This window comes from Brachypodium distachyon, chromosome 1 (genome assembly GCF_000005505.3).
Source record: "Brachypodium distachyon strain Bd21 chromosome 1, Brachypodium_distachyon_v3.0, whole genome shotgun sequence".
NCBI lineage: Eukaryota > Viridiplantae > Streptophyta > Magnoliopsida > Poales > Poaceae > Brachypodium > Brachypodium distachyon.
The window spans coordinates 14,212,248-14,239,178 of record NC_016131.3 but is presented as its reverse complement, the minus strand read 5'-3'; the positions used below and the strand labels follow the sequence as shown (position 1 = coordinate 14,239,178).

The 26,931-nt window shown below is 47.8% G+C and overlaps 3 protein-coding genes and 1 long non-coding RNA gene across 6 annotated transcripts; 2 read left to right on the top strand and 2 right to left on the bottom strand.

Annotated features, from left to right (window-relative positions):
- Positions 1-7,651: 7,651 nt before the first annotated feature.
- LOC106865868 lies at positions 7,652-12,683 on the top strand. The gene is made up of 2 exons (XM_014897213.2): positions 7,652-8,141; positions 12,554-12,683. The coding sequence occupies exons 1-2, from the start codon at positions 7,742-7,744 to the stop codon at positions 12,625-12,627; spliced, it is 474 nt and encodes a 157-aa protein (XP_014752699.1). The 5' UTR covers positions 7,652-7,741; the 3' UTR covers positions 12,628-12,683.
- Positions 8,745-15,259, bottom strand: LOC100828664 (B3 domain-containing protein Os07g0679700). The gene is made up of 12 exons (XM_003562399.4): positions 14,802-15,259; positions 13,884-13,965; positions 13,696-13,797; positions 12,898-13,634; positions 12,642-12,738; positions 11,921-12,095; positions 11,336-11,412; positions 10,809-11,222; positions 10,621-10,670; positions 10,393-10,506; positions 9,963-10,030; positions 8,745-9,803 (listed from the first exon to the last, which is right to left on the bottom strand). Exons 1-12 carry the CDS (start codon positions 14,945-14,947, stop codon positions 9,028-9,030), a joined length of 2,838 nt encoding a protein of 945 aa, XP_003562447.2. The 5' UTR covers positions 14,948-15,259; the 3' UTR covers positions 8,745-9,027.
- Positions 15,260-17,808: 2,549 nt separating this feature from the next.
- On the top strand, positions 17,809-19,634 carry LOC106865918. 3 transcript variants are annotated; one of them, XR_002963585.1, is made up of 3 exons: positions 17,826-18,242; positions 18,327-19,263; positions 19,347-19,634. It is a non-coding gene; the product is annotated as an uncharacterized LOC106865918 (long non-coding RNA). The 3 variants fall into 3 exon arrangements; XR_002963584.1 differs by having other exon boundaries at positions 17,837-18,242; positions 18,327-18,899; positions 19,086-19,634; XR_002963583.1 differs by having other exon boundaries at positions 17,809-18,242; positions 18,327-19,634.
- On the bottom strand, positions 18,703-23,307 carry LOC100828057 (vacuolar-sorting receptor 1). The gene is made up of 12 exons (XM_010235600.3): positions 22,610-23,307; positions 21,307-21,993; positions 21,097-21,185; positions 20,938-21,007; positions 20,781-20,864; positions 20,611-20,687; positions 20,444-20,525; positions 20,216-20,298; positions 20,059-20,125; positions 19,848-19,979; positions 19,324-19,430; positions 18,703-19,189 (listed from the first exon to the last, which is right to left on the bottom strand). Exons 1-12 carry the CDS (start codon positions 22,962-22,964, stop codon positions 19,082-19,084), a joined length of 1,941 nt encoding a protein of 646 aa, XP_010233902.1. The 5' UTR covers positions 22,965-23,307; the 3' UTR covers positions 18,703-19,081.
- Between the last annotated feature and the right edge of the window lie 3,624 nt (positions 23,308-26,931).

The window sequence follows — 26,931 nt, the reverse complement described above, 5'->3', positions numbered from 1 at the left end:
GGTATGCCTTGTCCATTTGGTTTATCACCAGTTGGGAGTCTCCTTGGATGAGAAGACGTCGGACTCCCATGGCCTTGGCCAGTCGAAGTCCGAGAAGTAGCGCCTCGTATTCTGCCATATTGTTAGTGGCATTGAAGTCAAGATGGGCGGCGTACTCCAAGATCTTGCCTTCGGGGCTGATGAGTATAACTCCAGCCCCCGCACCGTCGAGGCGCTTAGAGCCGTCGAACCTCATTATCCAATGTGGTTTGGGGGGCTCGGTCTTGGATGTGATTTCTTCGGGCGAGGCTGGTGGAGCGTGCCACTCGGCCACGAAGTCAGCTAGGACTTGGGATTTTATGGCCATTCTCGCTGTGAGTTCCAACGAGAAAGGCGCCAATTCCGTCGCCCATTTGGCGATTCTTCTGGTGGCCTCCTTGTTGCTGAAGACTTCCTTGAGTGGGAAGGTAGTTGGCACCATGATGGTGTGCTCATGAAGTAATGACGGAGCTTTCGAGTGGCCATGAGGAGGGCGTATGCGATCTTCTCGATCTGGGTGCATCGACCCTTTGCTCCTCCCAAAGCTTCGCTCACGTAGTACATCGGGTCTTGTGACCCATCTTCTTCCTTCACGAGTGCTGCGCTTACGGCGACCGGGGTCGCGGCGAGGTACAGGAGCAAAAGCTCCCCCTGTTTTGGGCTCGTGAGAAGCGGAGGGGTCGACAAATAGGTCTTGAGCTCTTCGAAGGCCCTTCGAGCTTCGTCGGTCCACTAAAAGTTGTCAAGGCTCCTCAGGGCTTTGAAGAAAGGGAGACCCTTTTCGCCCTACCGGGTGACGAATCGTCCTAGGGCCGCCATTCTTCCCGCTAGGCGTTGCAAATCTTTGACGGAGCAAGGAGGTTCCATCTCCAGGATGGGCCGGATTTTTTTCTGGGTTGGCCTCGATCCCCCGTTGGGAGACAAGGAAGCCTAAGAGTTTCCCTCCTCGAACTCCAAATGCGCACTTTTCCGGATTGAACTTCACGCCGTACTTGCGGAGATTGTTGAAGGTTTCCTGCAGGTCCTTGGGATGGGTCCCTGCAATTTGACTTTTGATGACGGCGTCATCAACATGTACTTCGGCGTTCCTCCTCAATTGTTCCTTGAGGATGAGGCTGACGAGGCGTTGGAAAGTTGCGTCGGCGTTCCTCAAACCAAAAGGCATCCTGCGATAGCAGAAGGTGCCGATGGGAGTAATGAAGCTGGTTTTTTCCTCGTCTTCCTTGGCCATGTGGACTTGGTGATATCCAGAATAGGCATCCAAGAAACTCAACCTTTCGCATCCCGCCGTGGAGTCGACCAGTTGGTCGATCCGAGGGAGCGGGTAGTCGTCCTTGGGGCATGCCTTGTTCAGGTCGGTAAAGTCGACACACATTCGCCACTTGCCGTTGGCCTTCTTCACCAAGACTGGATTGGCTAGACATTCGGGGTGCCAAACTTCTCGGATTAGCCCAGCGTCGGAAAGTTTGGCGATTTCTTGCTTGATGACCTCGCATCGCTCGGTGGAGAGTTTTCAAAGTTTTTGCTTTACGGGAGCTTTGTCGGGCCTTACGGCGAGGTGATGCTCCATGACGTCGCGTGGTTCTCCTCGCATGTCGGAAGGTGACCAAGCGAAGAGATCAGAATTTTTGCGAAGTAGGTCAACGAGTTCTTCCTCGAGTTTACTCGGGAGGTCGTCTCCGATCTTCACCGTGCGCGTGGTGTCTTCTTGGGAGACGCGTACTTCCTTGAGTTCTCCTTCGGGGAGGGGCTTAGGGATGTAGCGCTCCGGGTGATCGGTTTCGGATGCTCCTGCATTCGAAAGCATGTTGATACTCTTGGATGATTCTCCCTTTTCGGCGCACTTGCTCTCATGGCGGTAGAGGGTCTTCCTGTCGGAAGATTGCTCGCCGCGGACTGTTATCACGCCTTTTGGGCCCGAGATCTTCATACATAAGAAGTTGTGATGAACGGTGGCGCAGAGACAATTTAGCGTCATCCTCCCGAGGATGGCGTTAAAGGAGGCTTCCATGTCCACCACGTCGAAGCGCACGAGCTCGGTTCGATGATTTGTGGCGTCCCCGAAGGTCGTGAGGAGCTCAATTTGTCCGAGCGGTTGAATGGACTTCCCCGGTACGAAGCCGGTGAGAGGATAAAGGGACGGCTGCAACGAGCCGTTCTTGTATCCCCCTTGTGGTTCCATCAGATTCTCCAAAGTGCTCAGATATAGGATGTCGGCGGAGCTTCCACCATCCACAAGAATCTTTTTGAGGTCACAATTGGCGACAATCGCCGTCACGAAGAGGGCGTCGTCGTGCGGGAAGCGTATCCCCTTGGCGTCTTCCTCAGTGAAGATGATTGGCACGCTTGCCCATTTTGGTGGTGGTGTCGGGGTGAAGGTTCCCACGACATTGACTTCGCGAGCATACTCCTTGCGCTGCCGCTTTGATCCCCGGCCTGTGGAAAAGCCCCCGAGTATCACTCCTACGTGATGCGCGGGTTCCAGAAACGGGAGCTTGTCCTCCTTAGGTGCTGGGTCAGCTACGAGGACGTTGGCAGGGTGCGGAGCCTCGGCAGTTTTTTCATCCTTGCGCCGGGCCTGCATTCATGCCTGGAATTCTTCGCGGCCCGCGATGAGAGTGTTGCACTCCTCGGTGCTATGGCTTGCCGACTTGTGGATGAGGTGGCTTCTTGGGTTGCCAAGTCTTTTGGGATGGAGCTTGTCCTTCGACGGCGAAAATTTTCCGGGCTTGCTTGCCGGCGCCCTTTTTCCCCCACCTCCTCTTCTTCTTAGAAGATGAAGCAGTCGCCGGGGGTTTGTCGGACGAGGGAGTTCCTTCGGGAGCGGCGCGTGGTGCGTCCTTCTTAGCAATGTCCTCGTCTTCGCCCCGGGCGTATTCCTGCAAGATCCGATAGAGCTCCTCGGTCGTCTTTGGAGGATTGCGACTTAGGGCCCGATTCACTTCTCCTTGGAGAAGGCCTTGCATGCATGCATCGATCACGGTGGTCGACGGCGGGTTGGCGATTTGGCTTCGTACCTTCACGAAGCGATGGAAGAAGCTTCGGAGGGAGTCCCTCAGCTTTTGTTTCACGGCATATAGCTTGTGAGCCTGTACGGGTTCTTTGAAGTTTCCCTGAAAGTTGGCGATGAAGACCTCTTGGAGGCGTTCCAACGAGTGCACGGAGTTTTTTCGCAGGTTATAAAACTAAGTTTGTGCCATTCCGGTGAGTGCGAGCGGAAAGAGGTTGCACATCTCGACGGGACCTCCCCCGGCGGCCCGTATGGCGGTGGAGTAGACATCCAAGAATTGAAGAGGATTCGATTCCCCGTCGTACGGCCGTATCATGGGTGGATTGAACCTTGGCGGAAAAGGCGCGTCTTGGATCTCCCGCATGGGCGAGTTGCAAGTCGACCGATTCTTTTGGTTCCTTCGGTGGCGAGGTCCTCCCTCGTCGCTTTCATCGCTAGAGGGGTCGCTTGGAGAATGACCTCCGCGTTTTCTTGGAGGGTCGGAGCGTCGAAGGGATTTCCTTTCACCTCCGGCACGGGCTCCGGATTCCGCCACCTGCTCGTTCCCATGCACACTGGGGTCGCGTTACCCGCAAGGCGCAGCTTGAGGTGGTACCTGGTGGCCGCCTTGTTCGACCCCGACGGGAGGAGCAAGGGGCGCTTGCAGGGCACTCGCAAAGCGAGCTTGATGTTGAGTGTGTGTGACTTGGAGAGAACCTTGTGGCGGAAGCCCCCAATAAGGATGATACCAAGGAGCTCCTTGGGCGATCGCGGCAAGTGCCAGTGGAGGTAATCCCTGGTTGGAGGGGCCGTAGGCCGGGACTCCTTGGTTTTCTGGCACGGATCCTCCCGACGCCACATTGTTTCCTCTTGTAGGTTCTGAGGGCAAGGTCACCACCGGTTGTAGGGAAGGTGGCGCGAAGCCCATCGAGCGAGGCATGCCGACTTCCGTATCCCCTGCGGGGGCGGCAACCGTAGGCAGCTCGCCGATCCTTGCCACTACGTTAGTGAGTGTCGAGGGACCGCCTACGACGGTTTCGAGCACCTCGGTTCTTTCCGGGACGGCCGGTAGTAGAGGGGCGACCGCGACTTCCGTCGTGGCGACCATGCTTGCGGTGACGTCCGGATTGGTGAGGGTTCCTTCTTCCTCGGGAGCCCCTGAGGCACTTGCTTTCTTCGTTTGCAACCGTGTAGACTTCGCGGCAAGTTGAGGACCCAATGAAGTAGGCTTCGTCGGGACCATTAGATCTTCAATTGCGGCGAGGGTTCCCCACGGTCGGTGCCACTGTTGTTGTTCTCGACAACAATTAGAGTAAGGGGTGCCAATGCAGGATGGCACGAGTGCGAGTATGAAAGTAGGGCGTGTACGCCGGCCTTATAGCGAAGGTCGCCGTACATTTGGACAAGTTGACACGTCGATATTTTTTGAATAGGTTCAATCGACCCTGCGGGTGCAACTTAGTCCTATGTTTGGACTGGCTTCGAGGGGGTCGTTAGCCAAAGCGTTCGGGTCGATCGAGGCACCCCAAATCACTTAGCGAGAGATCGAAAGTGGCCGCCTCGTACTTGGGCCGAACGAGGCTTCCCAAGTAGCGAGGTCGAGATACCCTTAAGACTCTAACCCGATTCCCTCTCCTTCGGGCTCGGGCCGAATGAGGCTTCCCGAAATCCCGAAACTACAGCTCATCTCAAAGAGGCTCTCTAGCCCTCTCCCCTTGAGTTTATTCAAGTGAGAGTGAATGGTACATGCCCTCATGCGGGGGGGTATTTATAGCTTAGGGGTTCATGACAAAAGACCATGGCTACCCTTGGGGGAGAAAGAAAAGTGGGGGCAAAATGGTAAAGGTAGATTCTTGGTCCGTAACTTTTGTGTGCACCATGTGGGAAAAGTGGGGCTTGGTCCATGGACTAAGGGCCCCCTCCTCACACCATTCTTCCCCCCTACTCTAGCTCATTTGACCCTTTGAACATGGCATGAGAGACTTGACTTGTTGACTTGTCTTCCTTTGCCACGTAGGATTGACCGCGCCACGCGGGCGTCTTGACTCGTGCTTGGGAAATGTTGACTTGGTCGTCGCCACGTACGATTTACGGCCCGGCCCATATAAGGGTTTTATTTTACTACAACAAACTTCAATGGCATCTTCGCCGTGACAAGTCCAACGTGAATAACCCAACACAAAACCGTGTAGGAGTAAGTGCAACTTCACATCACTTGGCAGAAGCATCATTGTGTTACGACGATTGCTACATGGACAACATGTCATGTCGTCCCCTTTTCTCAGCATATGTTCCGTGGCGACATCAGTGAAGTCCTTCAGTTTTCTTATCCAATCTTCGCAATTTCTTGTCTCCTCGTACATCCAAGCACGGCTCATCGGGCTAAAACACGATAAACAAACATAAATCAAGTTACATATAGTATCACACAAAATTTCAGCATGACCTTTGGTATAAAATTTACAAATTTTACAAAAAATTGCAAATAAACACCCACCCACACCCACATGTGAACACACACGGCACGATGGCTCGTATACATGTACAAACAAAAATATTCACAAACACGGCACGATGGCCGCGGAACATGCACATTCAACACATATTTTATTGAGAGAGAGCTTAATTAATCACAGAGAGAGAGGGGAGCAAAGAGAGAAAGGGGACCACACAGACAGAGGGGAGGGGGCGCGCGCGCAGCAACCAACACTAGAAAGAGAGGGAGAAACGGAGCTAGGGGAAGAGTGTGGGACCTCCCAAGCAAGGGGGCCGACCGGGACAGCTCCTGGAGAGAGATCGAGCTCTCCCGGCCGCCGGCGCCATTCCAGCCACATCGAGGAAGAAGAGAAGAGAGGAAGGAGCTAGAGGAAAGGAGAGGAAGAGGAGGAAGAAGGAGAGGGAAAGGGAGCAACCTTCCGGCCGCCGGTGCCATGGAATTTTGGCAGAGCTTCGCCGTCGCCTGTGTGTTGAGGAGCCGCAGTTGGTCCAGAGACGCACGAGCTGAGGAAGATAAGGCCACAGTGACTTTGCGTTATAGATAACTTACCAGTGGCGGTTCAAAGAATCTGCCCGCCACTGGTAACCGGGATGGGAATCTCTAAGGAGCACTAGTGGCAGTTAACTGATGCGGCCACTGGTACTAGGAGCACTAGTGGCGGTGAAAGCCGCATGAGTGCTGGCACCGCCACTAGTGCTCCACTAACAGCGGCGGTGGAAGCTAACCGCCATTGGTACTCGTTTCAGATTTTTCTAACGACTTACCAGTGGCGGTTTGTTTTTTCGACCACTTTAACCGCCACTGTAAATCGTGCGCCGGTGACCACTAAAGAGCTCTAGTGACGGTGAATGACCACCGCCACGGGTGCTAGAGCACCGGTGGCGGTGCTGGTCATGCGAGTGCTTTCACCGCCACTGGTGCTCTACTAGCAGTGGCGGTGGTTGCTCACCGCCACTGGTATTCGTTTTAGATTTCTCCCACGACGTCCAGTGGTGGTGAATTTTTTGGACCAGCTGTACCGCCACTGGAGTTCGTGCGTCAGTAACCCATTCTGGCGTAGTGAAAACGAGCGAGAACGAACCACAAAAATTGCAGGCCTAAGCAAATACAAAAACTTGTCATTTCCCACCTCTTCCATCATACGTTCTTTGCTTGGTTAAGTATTTAAGAACGAAATGACAATAAGCAGCTTTTTGGACCAAGACAGCAACTTACCTAATAAAGCACATGAGCGTCTCAACACTTGTATGCATGGATAAGTACGTCACACCGTTACATCAAATATCACCCTGTATTACAGAAACGTATTTCTTAGACTATATTATAAGTGAAAGTGGAAACAACATTGCCACTGCCACAGGTAAAACCCTACAGCGTAAATATGAGCAATTGGGTATTGAATAAACAGATTGCAGGAAAAAATGAGAGAAAACTAACTGATGTTGTATGCGACTGAATGCCAATAAAAAAGGTAAATGGTCGACTTTGAAACAGGCGAATTGTAATTCCATAAACATGGCATGCAACCTTCATTGGACATTATCTCAACGCTTGGAAAATGATATGAAAAAGTCATAGCCAATAGAAATAAAATACCATAAGGAGGCGCTTGCCTAAGCAACATACCACAACTCGTTGCAATCTCCTGCCCCTTTCATCCCACGTCAGTCGCTTTATTTAAGAACTAAATGGCATGATGCAGCTTTTCAGACAAAGAGAGCAACTTAGAGAAATAACAAAGAGCATTTCAACTACTTCTATTGGTGCTTGCATTTCAAAAATAAACCCACATAAGCAAGGAAGGCGAAAATGAGACACTAGGATACCTAGTTCAGTTTTCCAGCTTGCTTCAGTCCTATTTCTACGATGATACCATATACCTTTCACTGTCCATCTAGATTCAAGACCACTAGCCCCAACTATCTGCCATGACTAGCATATGACAGACCATGACCTGTATTCTTTGCTTGCAGAATAATCGAAGTGAGCTACACCTACCGACCTACCGAGACACAATTCTTACCAAGCCCTTGACTAACCGTCTCTCAGTCAACTTGCGATCACAAGTAAGAGCTACCCTACGCTGTAGTAATCCATGTCTATATATGCTACGGAGTAGCAACCTCAGCCATTAGCTCATATACAAGGTGGCCTCACGATGCGGAGAAAGGGGGGTGGTCACCTTTTGGCACGCTTGGGGTCGACGGAGGCGAACTCGGAAAAGCTCCTCGGGGGACATGGCCTTCTTCGCCTCCAGCATGCAAGAGAACACCCAGCCGCCGTCCCCCTTCTGCTTCCCAGCGCCGCCGCCCCAGTCGAACGAGGCGCTGCGGCGGTGTTTGGTGGGGCGCGGCGGCGAGGACGACGTTCCCGGGCGGTCCATGTCCATGGAGGTGACGAAGAGTTCGTCCTCGGGGCCGGCAATCTCGGCCAGGTCGTCGGAATGCTGGCGGAAGGCCACCTGCCCACCTCAGATCTGGCGCGGCGGTGGTGAGGAGGGTGGTGGTGGTGACCCCCCGCCGCGGGGTAATGGTGGTGGCGCTTCAGGTTGTTGCGGTTCCGCCCTGGCGGCGACGGCTTCGGCGGCTCGCCTCGCCGGGGCTGGGCGGCATCGCCATTTGCTTTGCGGCCGCGCAGGTGTGTAAAAAAAAAGACTCGAACGTGGTTTTGGAATTTAGATCGGTTGGGGTTCTTGGGCTTTGGCCTCTCTTATCTTAGTGTGGGCCGCTTAAGGATGAGGCACAACAGAGCGACTCGTGGGCCTAAGCTTTCATGAGAGAAATCGACATAATCCAAGTTTATGGCCCAGTTTTTTTTAGGCTTTTTCAGGAAGCTTGTTTTCTCTTCACTTTTCTAGAAAAGCCGCTCCCAAAATTTGATTAAGCTTCTAAATGTAAAATGTAGATGTCTGTTTTTGCAGCGGGAGTACATTCGTGAAAGCCGAAAATAATTGAGCTTTCATCAGAGAAATCGACATAATCCAAGTTTATTGTTCATTAGCTCCATCAAAAATAGCACGGAAAAATCAAACCTAACGATTTGGAGAAAACTTTGATCTCCGGTGGTTCCACTCGTTCCTGAACATCTGGTCTTGCATTGCGATGGAACCACGGATCAACTTAGGAACCACGGATCAACTTAGGCCATCTAGCCTCGACGATGAAGCCAGTGTCGGCTAGAAGATTGTTATCCTGCCTTTGTTTTTGTCCTGACATTGGGTTCGCTGTCGACTCCCATGGATTAGAAACAGCGGTACGTGATTTATAGAATGCTTCAAGAGTCACCAAAGGTTACAACGTAGCACAAACTAACGGGAATTGCACAGCCCTGTACACGTATATGTTACAGCAGGAAATCAAAGAACAAGTACATCAACACGATGAGAACCCCTATGATAGATTTTGATTTTGTTTTTTTTTTCACATGAAGACTTACCAGCTGTTCCGTGAAAAAATTTGGTAAAGCCGATCAGACACACGCACACAGGAAAAAAAAGTTACAACACCAATACAATAAGCTCAGTTCAGGCGGTCGCAGCATTGTCAGTGGCAGCAATTCCATAGTTCTCGCCGGCTGCCTCGTCGATGGCCATGCTGTCCGTAGGTTCTCTCTCCCGCTCCTCCACCACTGACATGACACGCGCCTCGTCGGGGGTTTGCTCCTCACTCCCCACCGGAGCAGCTTGAGGCAGGACCATGGGGGGCTGGGTGCTGGAGCTCGCTTGCTCCCCCGCCAGGCTCACAAGGCCGTTCTGCTTCATGTAGCTCTCCAGGGGGCGGCTCGCGACCTCAAGGAGGCCGACCATGCTCACCTCGTCGCGGCTGGCGGGGTGGAAGTTGAGGTCTATGTGGCCCTTGTTCATGTCGACCTTGTCGAGCATGGTCACATCGCCGTCTCGAGCAGGGTCCAGTGTCTGGGGGGACCGTGACAGGCTGCTTCCCTCAGGTTCATCTCTGCTCATCCAAGTGATCTTTTTGCTAGCCTCGGCTTCCTCCCGCTCGGATTGCCGCTGCTTCTTCCTCATCATCAGTGTCTTGAAACGGCGCCTGACGGTCATGCAGACATTGCAAGTGCATGCCGGGTTGTGCTTCGGGCCCTTGCCGCTGGGTGGCTGAATACACACTATGCAAGTGCAACCGGGGCGGTGCCGGGGATGCTTGGTAGTTGTTGCAACTGAAGAAGCACCTTGGTTCCCGACCTCACCAAAGACTGTGGCTGCGGCCAAGGCATCAAAGCTCGATGCATCCATTTCAGGGATGTTCTGCTTCAAAAAATAGCTGCTCTTGCGCCTCCTGATATCTGCAGCGATTGTCAGACTTTTGAATTATGTTCATTTGTGAGACCGTGACTACGGATGTCTTGTGCGAAAAGTTCCTCTTTTATTTTTCAAAGGGACAAGTAATCCAATGTCCTTAATTTATCCTGTTTTCGGTGTCAGCGAATCTAAGTAAAGCATACCTTCGTACTGCTGGAGAATACTATGCAAATCCTTGGTTGCCAATTCTTGAGGTGTCGAGCAGGAACAGCTGCATATAATTGTACCATATGAGAGTGAACAGTATCGGGTAAATGATGCCACTAGGTTTTTCCACAGATTTTATCAGAAGATCCTATACAATAGAATAAAAGGTTCATTGCATTAAAAAAAAGAATAAAAGGTTCATCTTTTCAGATATAAAGATAAATCTGAAAAATCTTCACCGAATAGTTAGTCAGATGATAAAGCAAACGGTTGCTTAATTAGCAGAAAAAGGTATACTTCCCCTACTGGTCATCATAATTTCAAATCTTTTAACAGATAAGAAGAGGCATATGTATTTATTTATTTATTTATTTATTTATTGCGGGGAGGAGACATATATTTAATCGCAGATGTGAAATACTATACCTTTTTGGATCCCATGTGTTGTCAGGACATGTCCACTTAGAGGCAATAATAACATTAAGAGGCAGCCTTCGCCATTTTGAGCAATCATCACATTGAATCCATTGATCTTGTTCCCTAAATAAACATAATCAGGTATTTCACAAAATGGGTAGGCTGACAGTAAGATACGGATGCCCGGCATGGTGTAAACTAGAGTGTCATCAGATCTTTGTTCAATTAGTGTCTTACCCAGTAGAACGCCGGGTGAAAATTGATCTCTTTGCAAAGACAGGAGGTTCCTGCATGAATGTAGTAAAGTTAGAATAAATATACGATTATTCAAGTCCTTTGCTGAGAACATAGCTACATTTTTGCGCACCCCATAAAGGGTGCCCTGAAGTGCTGAAACATGAAGATAAAATGGCTAGCAAACTTACATCATATTCTTCAAATTCATAGTCCTCAATCATCACAACTGTTGGTTTTGCAGATGGAGCAGGACGTAACAACTCCTGAGCCTCCTCCCAGGAAAGCTTTAGTTCTAGAGCATCTTCAGCGTCCATTAAAAGCCTCCTGCTTTTTGAACCAATATTGCGGCTTCTTCTTTGCAAGAACTGCAAAGACCCCTCATCTGACCTACCACCAAATCTATCTGTCTTAAGCCAACTAACGTCCCCATCAGCTGAGTTCGCATGATGATCAAATAGAGAGCTTGGATGATGATCTGTAGCTCCCTTCATTGACTGAAGAAATCCTGAGTAACCACTTACTATTGATAGGTTCTCACTAGGACTAGAAAAGAATGTATCACCTAGAAGAGAACCATTTGCAATCGCTGAAATCTGTGAGTCCTGTAATGTAAGAACGTTGAAGTAAAGCTGGAGGAGATAAGGGAACGAGAAACAGAAACAAACATTTACAGAACAATAGCTTGGCAGAAGATTGCTTTGTAATTCTAACTTACTGGCAAACTGACAGTGTTTGTCGCCTTCCGGAAGCCCATAACAAGTTTCCCTCCAGGCTCTATCCGACTGAAAGTTACTGCAGACAAAGAAAAATACCAGTATATGTGAAAACTTCCCATTAAAATCACATTCAAATAACATGGTATACAGCTGATAATTCTATGTAGCATGGAAACCACATAAGAAATAGATAATCATGACTGTAGACCATGGACATAGTCTCAGTCAGAAATATTGTGACCAGGACATAACAAAAATAAAATTTCTGCAAGAGAACCGCCATAGAAATATGTCGTGTATCTACTTGCACTTGTGAAGTTCATAATAACTGGCAAAGTTTGTTTAAGGAGATACATGGTTTGTTTTCCTATCGAAGTAGAACTTACTGCTTTGGGTGCTTTCTCAGCATAAATACCAAAGTAAATTCAAGTGTTATTTTAATCTTAGATGTTAGGCTTGTTAAAGGTATTCATAGAGTAAGATTCACTCGTGTAAAATAAAGCCTAGACCATAAGAGAAGTCATGTGCTTGATGCGATAAAGGTGGTACTGATTATCATATCCGAGAAATGGGTTGTAAATCACCTGTATCACCAGCTTGTAGTTGCAAGGACTGTATGCATGGTGTAACACCCTCCAAGACATACATTCTGCTGTTGTTATTTGGCCAAAATCTAAACTGAAAGTGCCATTCTTTGCCTTTTGAATCTTGAATTGTCAAAGGACGACCTTCTGGCTGAGAGATTGGTGGAAAATATGCCTACATAGAGTACCTCAAAAACTCAGAATGATAGGAAATAAAAACAATATACATAAAAATGGTTATAGTATCAACCAGCTGCCCACCATAGCAAAGCTTTGTGAATGGCACTTTCGAAGCAAAATATCATAGTCATAAACGGGTTTAAGTTTATCACGTAGACAGGAGTATCAATGGACACATCAGGAGACCAAGAATACAAGTAGCCTTGCAATGCTCCCACAATAACAGTAATGTTTCACTAATGGGATGCATACAGGTAGAACAGCAAGGGACTAAGGGCTAGGTGTTAGATTGACTGATTGTCTGTGGTACATTGTAACAGGTTTTCCACATATTTTAATGTCATTACCTATCAATCTCTTGAACATAGGCAACTGTAATTCCCCAAATCCTAACAACGTAGAGCTCATGATGCTTTTTTGCCTCAAGGTTTTTATTCATAAGGTATTATGCAGCAAACATAAATCAGCAATGTGTGGCAACTGGCAACAGCATACTAAAATTTATGGAAAGGAAGCAGAAGGCCTGATAAAGAATCATCACCTCAGCACAGGCTTTTGGGAGAACAAGGCGTCCTATGCGGCCTGCATCACTAGCGCTTAGAACCTTCTCAAACAGCGGAACAATGGTGGAATTTGAACTTGAAGCAAAATACAGTCAAGGAAGACAACACAATATGCGCAGCAAAAAGAAGGTACAACACATTGAAGATGTCCATTGTCCTACGTGATCAAGTAATTTGCAAGTAGACGATATATCAATATCGCCCAGATGTTAAAGAAAATATTATTAAGGATACTCTCCAGAAATTTGCTGCAGCTCTTGGTCTGTTATTCTTGGCCAATACCGAGGAAGTAATTGGTTGCGGCCCCTTCCCTCAGCAGGTGGTCTCGCAACGCGAAGATGTGGAAAACCATCTTTCATTGGATCAAAAGCAGCACCTTCAGCAACTCTTGGTGGTCTGGTCAGATAATGTCGAGCCCTTTGTGCATGCTGAAATGGAGATAATGAAGTTGCAAGTTCTCTTCCATCAGAAAACAGAGTCGTTGGTGATAGTGAAGGTCTTTCCATTGTTGAAGTAGCCTCCGTCTTGTTTCCGTTATTAGTAATGGCCAAGCTCATGCTGAGACATGCCTCGGATAGTGATTCACTTGTTGTGCTATCTGCTGTTGGATCTCTAATATCATCTCTTGGAGTACATTGGGATTGGGGAGACTCTAATGTACTTTGAGCCTTAATTAAGAAAGGCATCCTTCCCATGTCCCCAATACTAAGGGTTGGCTGTTCCCATTTAATCTGCCTCGCGCCATTTTCTATTTCTTTTTGCCTAAAAATGTTACTGCTTTGCCCAGGTTCTATGTTTTTTACCATGAATGGATGATTGCTCTTAGCAACAATAGCAATATCATCATTTCTGGAATCCAGCATAAGGGGCGGTGACTCCAGCGGTCTACCAGGCAATAATTCATCGCTTTTACCAAAGAGTCTCTGGTTATTTGGAGATAAAAAAAGCTTCGGAGCCACTTGACATGAAACCTGCATAAAGAACAATCAGCTTTGGACAACAGAAATGCAGATCAAGCGACAAGAAACTTACGGGTTGAGGTCTAGAATTCTGCATGCAATTCATGCACTGGACTCCTCCACTGTCAAGTAGACCATAAAAAATCTTCGAAGCAGCACATCCGCAATGGAGACGCTGAAATAGCAGAGGTCCTTAGAACTATTGTTGCGGAACAATTTGGGTCGGCATATAACTCAGTACATGTATGAAATATATCTCACCTTCCCACAAAATGAGCAATCCCTCCAGCCAGATTCCTGTGGGTGAAATATATCACAGAAGACAAGCTGCTCGTATGCCAACCTAAGTACACAGAGAAATTATATAATGAAAATCAACGAACCGAGGAAGTTGAACTGCAAAACTGTAACGGGGGTAACAGTAAAGTCCTTTGGCAGGAAAAACCCTCTTAAATGACTCGATTAAACATGGGAGTTTTTGTCAAACGGCAATTCGTGAGTCATCCACTAGACACACAGGTCAATTTGGCAAACGAACTTTTTACCGAGCAGCACGCAGTGTTCATCGAAGGACACCAATCCGGTTCAGAACAGGCAGGGCCAATTTCAACAGCAACTCCATGTCGGCTCTAGGTAGCGGAACGTCCAGTAAATCTGAGAATTCAGCATGAGTTCAACGCAACGCAACCAAGTGGAGCAGCCTATTTTTGCTCGACCTCCGCACGCAAGCATCAGCAGTGGAGCCATGGAGTCAACTCTACTTTTTTCTGAAAACTGCTGGTAGTACAACATACGCAGAGCGATTACTTCCACCTGGGGAACAGCTTTGCGCATAAATTCAGAGACTACTTTTCTTTAGGGAAATTCAGAGATTACTTGATTTCGAACATCAAGCCACTAGAAACACATAAGGGGGGAAACGAAACAAAACAAAACAAAATCCGCACAATGGCCAGCGTAGGGAGAAACAGAACCTCCCCTTCTGCTTTCAGAGAGGAAAGAGACGAGGGGCGAAACATGGGAACAAATCGAATCAGCCAGCCAGACAGCCCATTCTACTCCATTGGGAACACACGGAATCCCACGCACACCGGCACGCGCACAGCACAGCAAAGCTTGGCGGAGGAGAAGCTAAGCTAGTAGCAGCAGCAGAAGCAGGAGGGGGCAGGGAGGCTTTACCCGCACTTGTCGCAGAGCACGGCGAAGCCGCCGGATCGCAGCGGCCAGCCCTTCCTCCACTCCCCCGCCGCCCCACCAACCCCTGGCGCCGCCGCGCCGCACGCCGTGTTCATGCACCTCTTGGCCGGCACCGCCGCCATCGCCATCCGATCAAAGCTCCCCCACCACCAAAAAGTTCCCTCACCTTCGTCTCACATCACACAACCCCGCAGCTAGAGCGAGAGCGAGAAGGGAGAAGGGGAGAGGAAGGGTGGGGGAGGCGTAGTTTTCCGGTGGAGATGGATGTGGAGAGAGCAACCGACGCGCGCACAAAGGATGGATCGAAGCCGAGAGCGGTGCGTGCGGCGCGGAGCGGATCGGATGCGGGGAAGGGAAGCTAGCGAGATGCCCGCAGCAGTTACAACGCCCAGCGGCAGCAAAAGGAGCCAAAGGATGATACACTAGGAACGGGTTTTAGATTAAAAAAAATTCCCTTCTGTTTACTCATTATTTTGTGGGCTAATAATTATTGATGGGAATGATAGGAGTTGGGGACTTGGGAATGGCGAAGTGCATGGCCCGATGCGCGTCGTGCTTCGCTTTTTGTTCCTGTGCAGCTGCGCGTGTGCGTGCGTGCATGCACGACATGCTCTGCTTTCTTGTTTCCGTTCTTTTTTTATTTGCTGTTTGTTCTGAAAAGAAAAGGGAAAAACAAGGCATGCTCTGCTCATCTTCACTTTTTTTTATTCTGTATATACTATCCTCTGCCTCGTTGGCTGGCTTGGCCGGCCGTTGCTCCCCTGCACGACGTTGCTGCTTGCTCTTCCTGATGACTCCTGCAGGTGCAGGTGTGTCTCTCGCTGTGCCGCGGCGGCATGTACGTGCCCGCGTGCGTCATCAGCCATGGTGGTCGGATGCGTCCCTGTGAAATGTGAATGCCATGGTGACGAGCGAAAGTGCCCGATCAATTATCAAGAGTACTCCAGCCGGCGAGAGCTCCTTGGCTTCCTCCCTCCATGCTGCCGTCGTTGCCGGGACAATAAAGGTCGGGGAAGACTTTTGGGGCGCGTTTCACAGTCTACGAACTAGTAATCACCGCTACAACTTGTGGTTCCCTGTGCACTACTCCAGAAAGAAAACAAAAGGTAAACGATGCAATGCATGCATGTCCGTGCCCGACCTCTGTGAACAGTCCGAACAGAGCCTCAGAGGGCCTGGAATTAGTAGAATGCCAGCGAGCCATTCCGCCATCCTTCATCAATGCCTTCTCCGGCTCCGGCGCGGCGGCCGGCCGGCCTGATCTCGCGTGTCACGTCGCCTTCAGCGGTTCAGCCTTCACCTGACACGGTGGGTCCGTCCGTGGGTGCCCTGCCCATACGGTCACCGGCGGAAGGTAGGCTTGCCTCGGCACGAACGAAACAGGGCAGAGAGCCAGAGAACGTAGCGAAAAGAAAAGAAAAGTAGTAATGCGGCACGAGAAATTGAAGGCGTCAGGTTCAGGGCGCGCGTTCGTCAGCAGCTCAGGTGCTCGCTGGCGGTCTGTCCCGACCCGGCCGGTTCTGAGACGCTCTTGCTTACGTCGTGCCTGCGTGCGGTTTGCATTGCACGGAGAGAGGCTTCTCGTTGTCCTCAACGTACGTGACAGGCACGCATGTGTGCACGCACGCGCGCGATCTGTTCGCCCCCGCTGACATCTGGGCCCCGATGGATCTCGGTGTCTCACTCTCGCGTGGCTGCCGTTGTCAGGGGGCCCGCACGCGTCGACGTCGCGGGTATCGGTGAAGTGCACCGGCAGACGTGGACGTGGACGTGGTACGTGGAGGAGCGCAGCCTGCTACAGTACGTAGACTAGTAGCACTACTTCTACTGGCGTTTTCGTTCCGTGGCGACTACAGTAGTTGGCTACGCGAAGACGGTTACGTGCACCCACCCGACAGGGCACGCATCAGCGACAGCGACGGGTGAGCTCGGATTATATGGGACGTACGTGCGGCTAGGGAAATACGTACCGCTACAGCGCTACTACTCTACGCATATACGTACGCGACGTGTACATCGCCCTGGGCTATATACGCACGCACGTATGACAGGGCCACGAGTGGTGGAAGCAGGTTGAAGCGCGAAAAAAAAAGTTATACTCAATCAGCCACACTTATAGAAAAGAAGTGACTTTCAGTTCGTACTGTCAAAAATAATATCACGTACTAATCCATATAGCCTTGCCCATGTGCTCGTGTGCAACTTAGTGGCCTCAATTTCCCCCGTACGTGGAGTCGATCGATCATCCACACTACTAAATGCACAGTACGATGAGAAAATAAGAGCAAAATTAATAGCTATAACCTGCTGCTGTAAATTTTGACATGTCATCTTTAAATAGTATAATAGCGTTCGTACGTACCACGTCGCTGTCGTCTCAGAATCTCCACCACCGCCGATACGTCGTCGTCTATGGATCGACGCAAAGCGAAAGCGACGGTTAAACAAACGTCCTTTGGTTTTTTTTTTCTTTGCGAGTAATAAACAAACGTCCTTCGACGGAGACGGCCGGGAAATAATAAAACCCGCCCACGCACGCATGCGTAGAAATTTCAAAGGAAATCGGGCGGATAAGAATGCATGAATGGATTCGATCGGCTCGTGTCGCATGGTACGTGCATGTGGGGTCTTTGCTAGAATAACAATTCTTATTTTTATTGAAATGGGTAGAAGAAGAAGAAAATAATAGAACGGGCGGGCGCGCAAGCGATTTCTTAATCGATCACGGACGGCTTTTTATGACGTTGTTTTATAAATCGTGTCACGGCTAGCTCATTTAGCAACGTCTGGAGGATTAACTTTACTGTTAGGTTAGCATGAAACTGCAAATAATGAAACAAGTTGGCTACGATAGCCGGCTTACAAGTAACCTTCGTGTGTTATGCTTCCACGTACAGTACTCTTCGTGGCTCCAAACCAAACCAACTGTAAGCTCACGGAGTCACGGTGGTTGCGAAATCCACATCGGGATTTGGAGACGAGGAATGCGGCCACTGAACCGGTGAAGGATTTGGAGAGAACCCAGCTTCTCTTCGTTCGTGCGTGGGATCGTGACAGACGGAGACGGCAACGACAACAAGAGGCAGGCAGGCGGGCGGGCGAAAGTAAACCGTGAGAGGAAGAAAAAAAGCAGACAAGCGTCAAAAACAAAATTCGTGCCACGGGCCACCCGTTGTAATAACAGTGTCCCAAGGGTCGATTTTGTCAAAAGATCACCAAGGGTGGCACGTTGCTAGCTCGGCGGTGAGCCGTGGGTCGTGGGGAGTCGTCGGAGGAGAAGGAGAGCTCAGCGGCAGTGCATAAGACGAAGAGGTGCTCACGATCTCGCGTAGTACAACGAGTGGCGTCCGCACAGCACGCGCTACTGGATAATCGGATGGAATGTTGATGGGAATGTCCTTGGGTGCGTTTTGCCGGGTCCAGGTAAGCCAAGCCTGATGTTCTGCAGTTAGTATTACTATTAATCAACATGATTATGGATTTATGGATCTCATCCTCCTCCGTCAGGTCCACCACCGGAGGAGCACTACTGCTGTTATGGGTCTATACTAATTCTAGCCTAATTATTCTGCCCATGTTATACCATACACACATGACGCATCATGATTGCCTCCTGTCCCCTGCTGCATTGCATGTTCCATTGGCCAATGGCCAGCCTGTAAGGCTGTGCAGCCTGTCAGAGCCGCAGCTCGCCGGCTCGAGTATTGCACCGGGCAACAAGATGCCACAGAGAGAAGCTCGGAGCTCATTTATCCTGGAGAATTGCATTCCACTGTACTACTCCTGAGAATACTGGAACAGCTGAAAGAGAATAAATTCTGCATTCTGACTCCTGAGAATGGTACAGGCCTCACTACTATGGCGCCCTCTGGATGGAACAGTGTGCAGGCTAAAAACGCTCTTCTGGTCTCTCTTTTATTGCTATCAACGACAGTAAACATGGTTCAGTCTGAAACAACAACGGTATTTACAAATTGTTACTAACACATGGCGGGTTATAGGATACTGAACGGAGACCACGAGCTCAAAATTTATGACTACTACTCTAAGGGCCAAGGAGGAGGGCTAGTTATAACTTCGGTGAGATCCTAACCTGTTCTTCTGCAAGTTTCAGAAGAGAAGAGAAAAAAGAGAGGGTGTGCAGCTATTTTATCTTTCAGAATCATACTAAGCTAAATGGGGAATCAATCCATCTCCTTCTGCTCACGAAGGGCTAGTGAAGTTCTTTGCTTGAATCTTGATCTGGATAAACCCTTGATGTTTCAGATATCGGCGTGCTCCACGGGCCGTTGCGGAATCGACGACATCTCGTGGTTCTCCAGTGGCATGTACTGGGCCATGATGGCACGGATCTCTGAATCCATGTAACTCTGCCATGGCATTGTCAATAGCACAAAGTATCTTATATGAGTTGCCTAAGAGAATCAGTGCAAAATGTGCAGAGGTACGACGAACTAGCAACCCCAAAAAAATTCGATCGTTGCTTGGATGAAGAGTTGTTTACCCGTAGCCGATACTTGTAAACAGCATATGCGCCAACTCCTGCGAAAGCGAGGCCGAAGAAGATAACCCAGAGGAAGCCCTGGCCCACCGACGAACTGGCAACTTTGCCTGCACAGCGTTCGGAAAAAGGTGTCACATTACCACATTACAGACAAAGGAAGTACAGTTTGAAGTGAAAACTTTCTTCTGCTTTACATTGTTTCAGCAGAAGAGGCATAAAGCTACCTGTATCTAGGCTTGCATTAATGTAGTTTTGTAATCTAACAGGACAAAGGAACAAAGTTGTGGCCCATCATGGTATTATAGCGATGATATTTTTCGAGCCGCCAATAGACAAACTAACACGAAAGATTAAAGAGAACACACTTTTGAGGCTAATACTGTCCAGCAAACCTATGTTTAAAATCACAGCATCTGCAACTTGAGATAACACATTAACACCTTGGAATGGAAAACTCAATATATGGTGAATGCTGAACCATATATGGTAAGGCTCCAAAAGATAATTCAGGTTAGGGGACTCACTGATACAGGTGTCATGCTCTCTCATGTATAACATATTGTTACCACCACAGCCACACTCGTAGCTTCCCCATGTGTTCTCACAGTTGCAGCCCTTGCACTGGCAGAAAAGTTTCTCTTTGCATTCATCAACATCTGCAAGCGTATAAGAAATTACTCGAGAAGCTCAAATAATTCAGGTTGCACAACAATATTCCTAATAGTGATGTGATACCTTCACAACTGTGTATTCCATCACCCTTGAAACCCGGTGGGCATTTGCAACCTTTAGTCTCTTCATTCTGCAGATTTCCAGAATAAATTTTTTTACCGCAACATAGCAACCACAAGAAAACTGCAAGCAAGAAGACATCTACAACAAATGATCTTACTGAGCAGGCAGAGACAGACTTCCCGTTCCTGGTTTCCTTCCAGCAGCCTCCGTTGTTGATTTGGCATCTGCCAACACCAGAAGCTGCCAAATCCAAGCATCTTAGGCATAAGCATGAATGTATAACAAGTGCCCTATGAGAATCATTTTACTTCAGCGATACAATAATCAGGCCTTACGGAAATAGTTTTTGCCAACACAACTCAATAATTGAATTGTAAAGGTATACCTTCACAGTGGGTGTACCCGTCACCAACAAACTTTACACCATTGACAACAGGGCATTCACAAACTCTCCCACGGAAGGTATCCTAGAATAATTTGACCCATGAAATTACAAATGTGTAACCCGTACAGAATAAAAATGGGATAATTAAACAAACAATGAAGCTGTACCTTGCATGCAGTAAAATTATTGGAACTATCCAGCCAGCAACCTCCGTTGTGTTCCAAACATTGATTTGTTTGTATATCTATACACAAGATATGAAGCTCAAAGAATTAGTATAAGTCATACAGACAAATTCCAGGTACATTTAGTTCACAAAAAGGATAAATCCACAAACCTTGAGCCAAACAAATATCAGGTTCGGTTGTCTCCTCAAATCCCGAGCATATTGCTCTTAGCACGGCTCTTTTATCCAGCTTTCCTAAACAGGAAAAACAAAATAAATACAAGCAGTATTGAGCTAGAAAAAAAATGTAGACGGACAATGAACGTACCTCTATATTGTCTGTTATTGACGACAAAAGTCGGTAGTATAGTAACATCCCCTCGAGAACCATGACCAATCTGAAAGATAAAAGGAACATAGATCAGTCTGCTCTCATAAACTTGATGAATGTAAATATTATGGTTTATGAGTTCATCAACACACTTACTTGAGCATCTTGTTCTGCTTTGAGCACTGGATTCTCTTCATCGGCTTCAGGGTTTCCCACACATTTATTAATCTTGTCAATGTCTAATCCTGTAAACAAGACAGATAATGAATGACGAAGATATTTTGTTTCTATTCATTTCGGTTGTTATTAAGCAACTATAGTGCAAATAGCTGAGTAATTGTGATGAATACAGTTAACTGGACCCACCAAGTGACTTAATAACACCATTAGCGCAATCACGCGTGTATTTCTTATCCTTCATCGGGCACCTGATCGCAAAGTCATGCACATAATCCCACCACAACCACGGTTTGCGGGTTTCGTTAGCGACCTTGAACAAGCAAATCTGAATCAGGTTCTGAACCACCACATCTCTTCCATCATATCCAATGCTGAAGTCCTGCTCTGGATCTGGGGCGCAGTACCTCCCATGATTTATGCACTGCGACCTGCACTGCTTGCTGAGGATGAAAGCTTCCGGACAGTACCACGTAATATAATGAGGTGCAAACTGGGTGTAACCCCTTTGCTCAAGAACCTGCGCTATCCCTCTGAAACTCCTTACGAAATTCATCTGCATGTCACATTTGGCACCACATTCGTCATTGCTGTTCGTCCAGAATTCGTACTCGACACGCTCGTCCGGGTGCGGGAGAGACTCCCTCCAGTCCAGAAGCACATTTACCATATCCCCGTTTTGCAGTGCGTTCTTAAGATCGTCCCCTAGTCTCTTGGATACTAGTGCTGAAGGGACACTGATGTTCTCTAGGTGCTCTTTGCCACTAGACTCTGGAGTGTCCATTGTGATCAAGGGTTCCACTCTGTCATCGGCTACAAGAACCGCAGCAGCTCCAGCAGTTTGCGCGTTCCATCCTTTAGTTGTGAAGTAGCACTCTGCAAATTACGAATAATAATTAAAGCGCCGTGCCATTTTTGGTAATGCTTGAAAATACACCGCAGTGAGATTACCAAACTGAATGCAGGTACAACAAGTATGACTGACAGTGACAGAATCCTTTTCATTCAAAGAACAGGGGCAACCAGGTGTTACTTAATAATTAGGAGTTACGACCACATTGCATAATAGACAGCAGAGATCATAACATAGTAAAATACTAAAATATCCAATGGTGATGAAAGATCCAAACATGAACCCAAAAAGTAAACACATTAACATGCCATAGCTAGCTTCTAATCTCTCTCTGACAGAAGTATATTCAAGGACATGAGAAAGACTGAACCCGTTTAACAAAAAAAAAATTAGAGTTCCAATCCAAATCCTACAGTTGGATCACAAATTTAAAACGTGTGCATTTAAATTAGAAGTGGATCCTCATGTACTACTATCAAGTGAGAAATGAGACCGCACGTGTGCTGATCGTTAGATTAAAATCAAATCAAACCCCCTCGATCTGACAGACAAATGAGAGCGCATGTGGGGGCAGGAACGGGACGGGATGGAGATATGGAACGGAGCGGAATGCAGGGGGTTACGAGGTGTGTAGTGTACCTCCGCGATCGACGAGGAGGAAGACGGGGAGGCCGCCGGGCTTGGGGCTGAAGTTGAGGCCGGCGGAGTCGCGGAAGTCGGCGCAGGCCTTGGCGTTGGCCTTTGGGTAGACGACCACCCCGTGCATGGTGCCCCCGTACTGCGGCATCCCGAAGTTGCCGATGGCGCACTCGTACACGCCCCGCAGCGCCGCGGGCGAGGTCACCCGCAGGCTGTTCTTCTCCACCACGAACCTCGCCGCCGCCGACTCCGCCATCATCACCAACGCCACGATCAGAACCACCGCTGGCGCCCTGTTCCGCTGCCGCCATCCCACCGCCGGCGGCGGCGGCGAAAACCTCCGACCGCCTCCCATCTGATCTCAGCCCGCCGCCCGATCGATCCCTGCACTCCCAACAATGAAGAACAGCGAGAAGAGAACCCCAGCCGGGTGGCCCGAGTGCTGATGGATCGGCGTGGGATTGATTTGGGGGGGAATTGCGCGGAAAAGGCGATCGATCACTTGTGTAGCAAGGATTATGGGTGGATTTGGGAGACGAGGTGCTTAATGGTGTTGTGTGCGAGTGAGAGAGAGAGATTGTAGAGAGGCGGAGGAGAAGTACGTGGCGGTCTCCCCGTGGGGGTTGGAACGCTTCCACGGCACAAGTGTCGTGTCCCAGGGACAACCAAAAGCCTTCCATTGCTGCTCTTCTCTGCTCTCGTCGTCTCCCTCCCGCCCGCCTTTCCGTGGAGTGTCTGACAAAGAAAGGAAGAAAGGGCGCCATGCGCCGTGCCGGTGACGCCAATGTCGCATTGCATGGCTCCGCCGCGCGCCGCAGGGAGATCCGGCCCAGCCGCATTCTGATATCTTTCCCCCCTTCGAAACACCTACCACAACGCACACGGTAAATCGAGGCTTCGCAGGCAGAGTTCAACGTACATTCTGATGTTCGACGGAGAAGATTGGGAGGGAAATCCCTAGGTCGGTCTACGGGCATTTAGGCTAGTTCCAAATAAGCTAGTAGGGGAATACAGGTCCTCTCGAACCTTACTCCCCAAATTACTAAAATTTATTATAAACGGAGTGAAAATTTTAATTAAATTTTACACCTCAAATATTATTAATGTTTCATTCTGGTTTGAGCATGACCTCACTTCGGTTTCAGTAAGATTCTCAGTTTTTATTGATATTCCATTTCGGTTATAAAACAAGATTGGAATTGAAGTGAAATCAAATGAAATATAGTAAAACTTTTAACAACAACTCTGATGATCATAAGTGGAACCACAGTTCCAACGATTGGACTCAATTTGTTTACACCGATCTAGAGTAAATGGGTAACAGAATATGCAAAAAGTACCAAACAGTAAAATAGGCAAACACTGGATAGGCAAACTAGATCATCACAACACACCAAACAGTGCCAAATAGAGCCGAAGGTGTAGGCAAGCTCACTGATCCCTGCAAGATAATTGAACACATGGAACGGTTTCTCTGATGAAAATAAGTTCTACATCATTGTTCCCCTCCGCTCGTGAGAATTACAAGCAATGCAAGAGGAAGCCTACAGCTGAATGAAATATCAAACAAGGAAACATGAGGGGTCTTATATTATTATATCTGCTGGGTCATCCAAGCTTCTCTTCAGTTCAGAGATAGTGCTGAAAATGTAAACGTATCAAAAGTTGCAGACGACCGTGCCTGGGACACTCATGCCTCTGCCTCGGGCTTCTCGAAGAAAGTTTTCTTGATCCAGTCAAATGGCTGCAAAAAGTATCAAGAGGAAATCTTCAGCATCGTCAAGACTTTGAATTTAAACTGAACAATGTGATGGTTTGTGAAAAAAGAAATTAACAATGGAAATAACTGTGAGGGGAATTAAACTGCTTGCAATTTGGTATAGGATAAATAGCAACCAGAACACAGTAGCCCATGGATGTTCACCAAAATCTTAGTTGCACGATTCACGAACCAGTAAACACCACCCAGGCAGGCTAAAGATGTCAGAGGAAGAAATCTAGAATGTATCAGGCACGCAAACTGAACTAGCTGGGCCACATCATCGAAATTGCCTGAGGTGTTTAATGTTCAGCATGACAGGGCAGATGCTTGAATTTGGTGGGATAAGGGAGGAAATAAAATTTTATTTATCACAAGGAGGAATACCAGTTTCAGCCAAACCATATTCCAAACATGCGGCTTTAATGCTGGGAACGTATATCCTATAAACAAAATATATAGGCTGTGTAGGATTCATTTAGATTAGCAGTGTGTAATAACTGTAACTTACATGATACACCTCAAAAAGATCTGACCAATACTTTTACAATTTCCATACCATAACACTCCAACAGGATTGCATACATCGGAATAGCACTTGAAAATTGATGTCCATGTTACACAACTACAAACATTTACATCTTTGGAAATACCCATTCCAAAAGGGTGAATTACACAGTATCTAGGACAGAACAAAGTAGTGCCTTTTAGAACAATGGACATATATTAACCATGTCACTTATAAGAACACCAATAGAACTGAAGTATTCTAGAACATATAGGATGGCTACATCTTCACTATGTGAAACAACAGATAAAGCTAAAGGAAATCAAGGTGCCCAGCAGATACTAACAACATGGGACGAAAGTCCGTCCATGTTACCAACTAGAATAAGTAAAAGTATACGTCATTTATCAAGATGTTGCAAATTTTTGCTAAACTTGCTTCTGTAGTATGTGGCCAAACATTTTGTTTGCATGATATAGATGTTAACATAGCTACTTCAACATTTGCCCTGACCTATCAGCTGCGGCAACAATCAGATACCTAAACTTCCAAGAGGTAGTGATTCCAACAAACAAAATAAAACGTGTGATCATCACAGGATCATCGGTATAACTTTTCTAATCATACCAAATGGAGTGCTATTCAGAATTTTAGATCCAGACAACAAATTTGACAAACGTAACAGCCTTCTGATCATCCCTCTCAAATCATATCATCGCGAATCACATTACGAGGCATGAAAACCGATCAGACACGCCATCGATCTAGACCAACAACCGAAGCACCCAGGCATGGCGGATCGGATCTACAGAAACCAATCCCTAACGCATGGGGAGCACAAGTATCAACGGATCGAGCGACATCCACGCAAGGACAGAGCACTTGGTCAAACGTACTGGGAGGGGATCGGGGCGGTGAACACGAGTCGTGGTTAGGTTAAACGCTGACCTGGACGAGGTAGATGGCGGCGCTGCCGGCGGCGACGCCCCAGGTGGCGGCGGCGGAGATGTCGGCGGGCTGGATGCGGCGGGACGCGAGGAGTCGGGAGAGGCCGGAGGCAGGGAGAGCCATCGCCGCGGCTGCTGATTCGCGTCTCTCTGTTTCGTTGCTTTCCCTTTCAGAAGAAGGCAGGCGAGGAGGAAATTGGTGTGCGAGAGGATGGAGAAGAAGGAGAAAGACTTGTTAAAATCCGCTTTGTGAATCTGACGATGGGCCCTCTGCAAAGGATGAAGAAGGTGCATGGGCCGGCCCATTCGATGGGTCTAGAATCGTGTTGCATTCAGACCATTAAGGTGTTTCAAATCCAATTTAGCTTTGTATATCTAAAAAAAAATACTTCCTCCGATCGGTATTACTTGTCTCAAATTTGCCCAAATACGGATGTATTTATGTGTAAAAAGCGTCTAGATACATATAATATTTCGACAAGTAATTCCGATCGGAGGGAGTAGCTTACTTTATTTGGCTAAAAAAATATCTTGCTACGTCCTTTTTCCTAATACCACTTCCGTTCTTAAATATAAGATGTTTTAACTTTGTCTTAAGTCAAATTTCTTCGGTTTTGACCAAATTTATAGAAAATATGGTAACATATCCAATATCAAATAAATATACTACGAAGATATATACCATGACAAATTTAATAAAATTAATTTAGATCTATAGATATTGATCTTTCTATAAACTTGAGCAAATTTTAAGAAGATCGAATTAGGACAAATCTAGAGTATCTTATATTTATGAACAAAGGGAGTAAACTTTTTAGCCCATGTTCTAATATTTGTATGTTAGCCTAGAAACAAGATTACAATATACGAGATCCAGTTTGCATCCCTATCTTTTTAACTCATGAACCAGAGATAAAAAGTCTAAATCCGATAAAACCGATCACTATAGCAAGTCACAAAACTAATTCAACCTAAATTAGTGAGAACAAAACGTTTAACCATACGAAACAAGAGTGCATCATGCATAGTTAGGTTTAGCAACTAATGGCTTGGCACGCAAGTCTTCCTGCTTCAAGTTTTATTTGATAAAGAATTAGGCTTGTAATAC

Excerpts from the sequence above, each read along its gene's own strand:
- LOC106865868 (XM_014897213.2), top strand. The coding sequence starts at position 7,742 with ATGGCCTTCTTCGCCTCCAGCATGCAAGAGAACACCCAGCCGCCGTCC. Across the intron at positions 8,142-12,553 it reads TTTGCTTTGCGGCCGCGCAG|CAAACATAAATCAGCAATGT; the intron begins GTGTGTAAAAAA and ends GGTATTATGCAG.
- LOC100828664 (XM_003562399.4), bottom strand. The coding sequence starts at position 14,947 with ATGGCGATGGCGGCGGTGCCGGCCAAGAGGTGCATGAACACGGCGTGC. Across the intron at positions 13,966-14,801 it reads GTGCTCTGCGACAAGTGCGG|GTTGGCATACGAGCAGCTTG; the intron begins GTAAAGCCTCCC and ends CTGTGTACTTAG. Across the intron at positions 13,635-13,695 it reads AGAATTCTAGACCTCAACCC|GTTTCATGTCAAGTGGCTCC; the intron begins GTAAGTTTCTTG and ends TTCTTTATGCAG.
- LOC100828057 (XM_010235600.3), bottom strand. The coding sequence starts at position 22,964 with ATGGGAGGCGGTCGGAGGTTTTCGCCGCCGCCGCCGGCGGTGGGATGG. Across the intron at positions 20,688-20,780 it reads TGATATTTGTTTGGCTCAAG|ATATACAAACAAATCAATGT; the intron begins GTTTGTGGATTT and ends TCTTGTGTATAG. Across the intron at positions 20,526-20,610 it reads ATAATTTTACTGCATGCAAG|GATACCTTCCGTGGGAGAGT; the intron begins GTACAGCTTCAT and ends AAATTATTCTAG.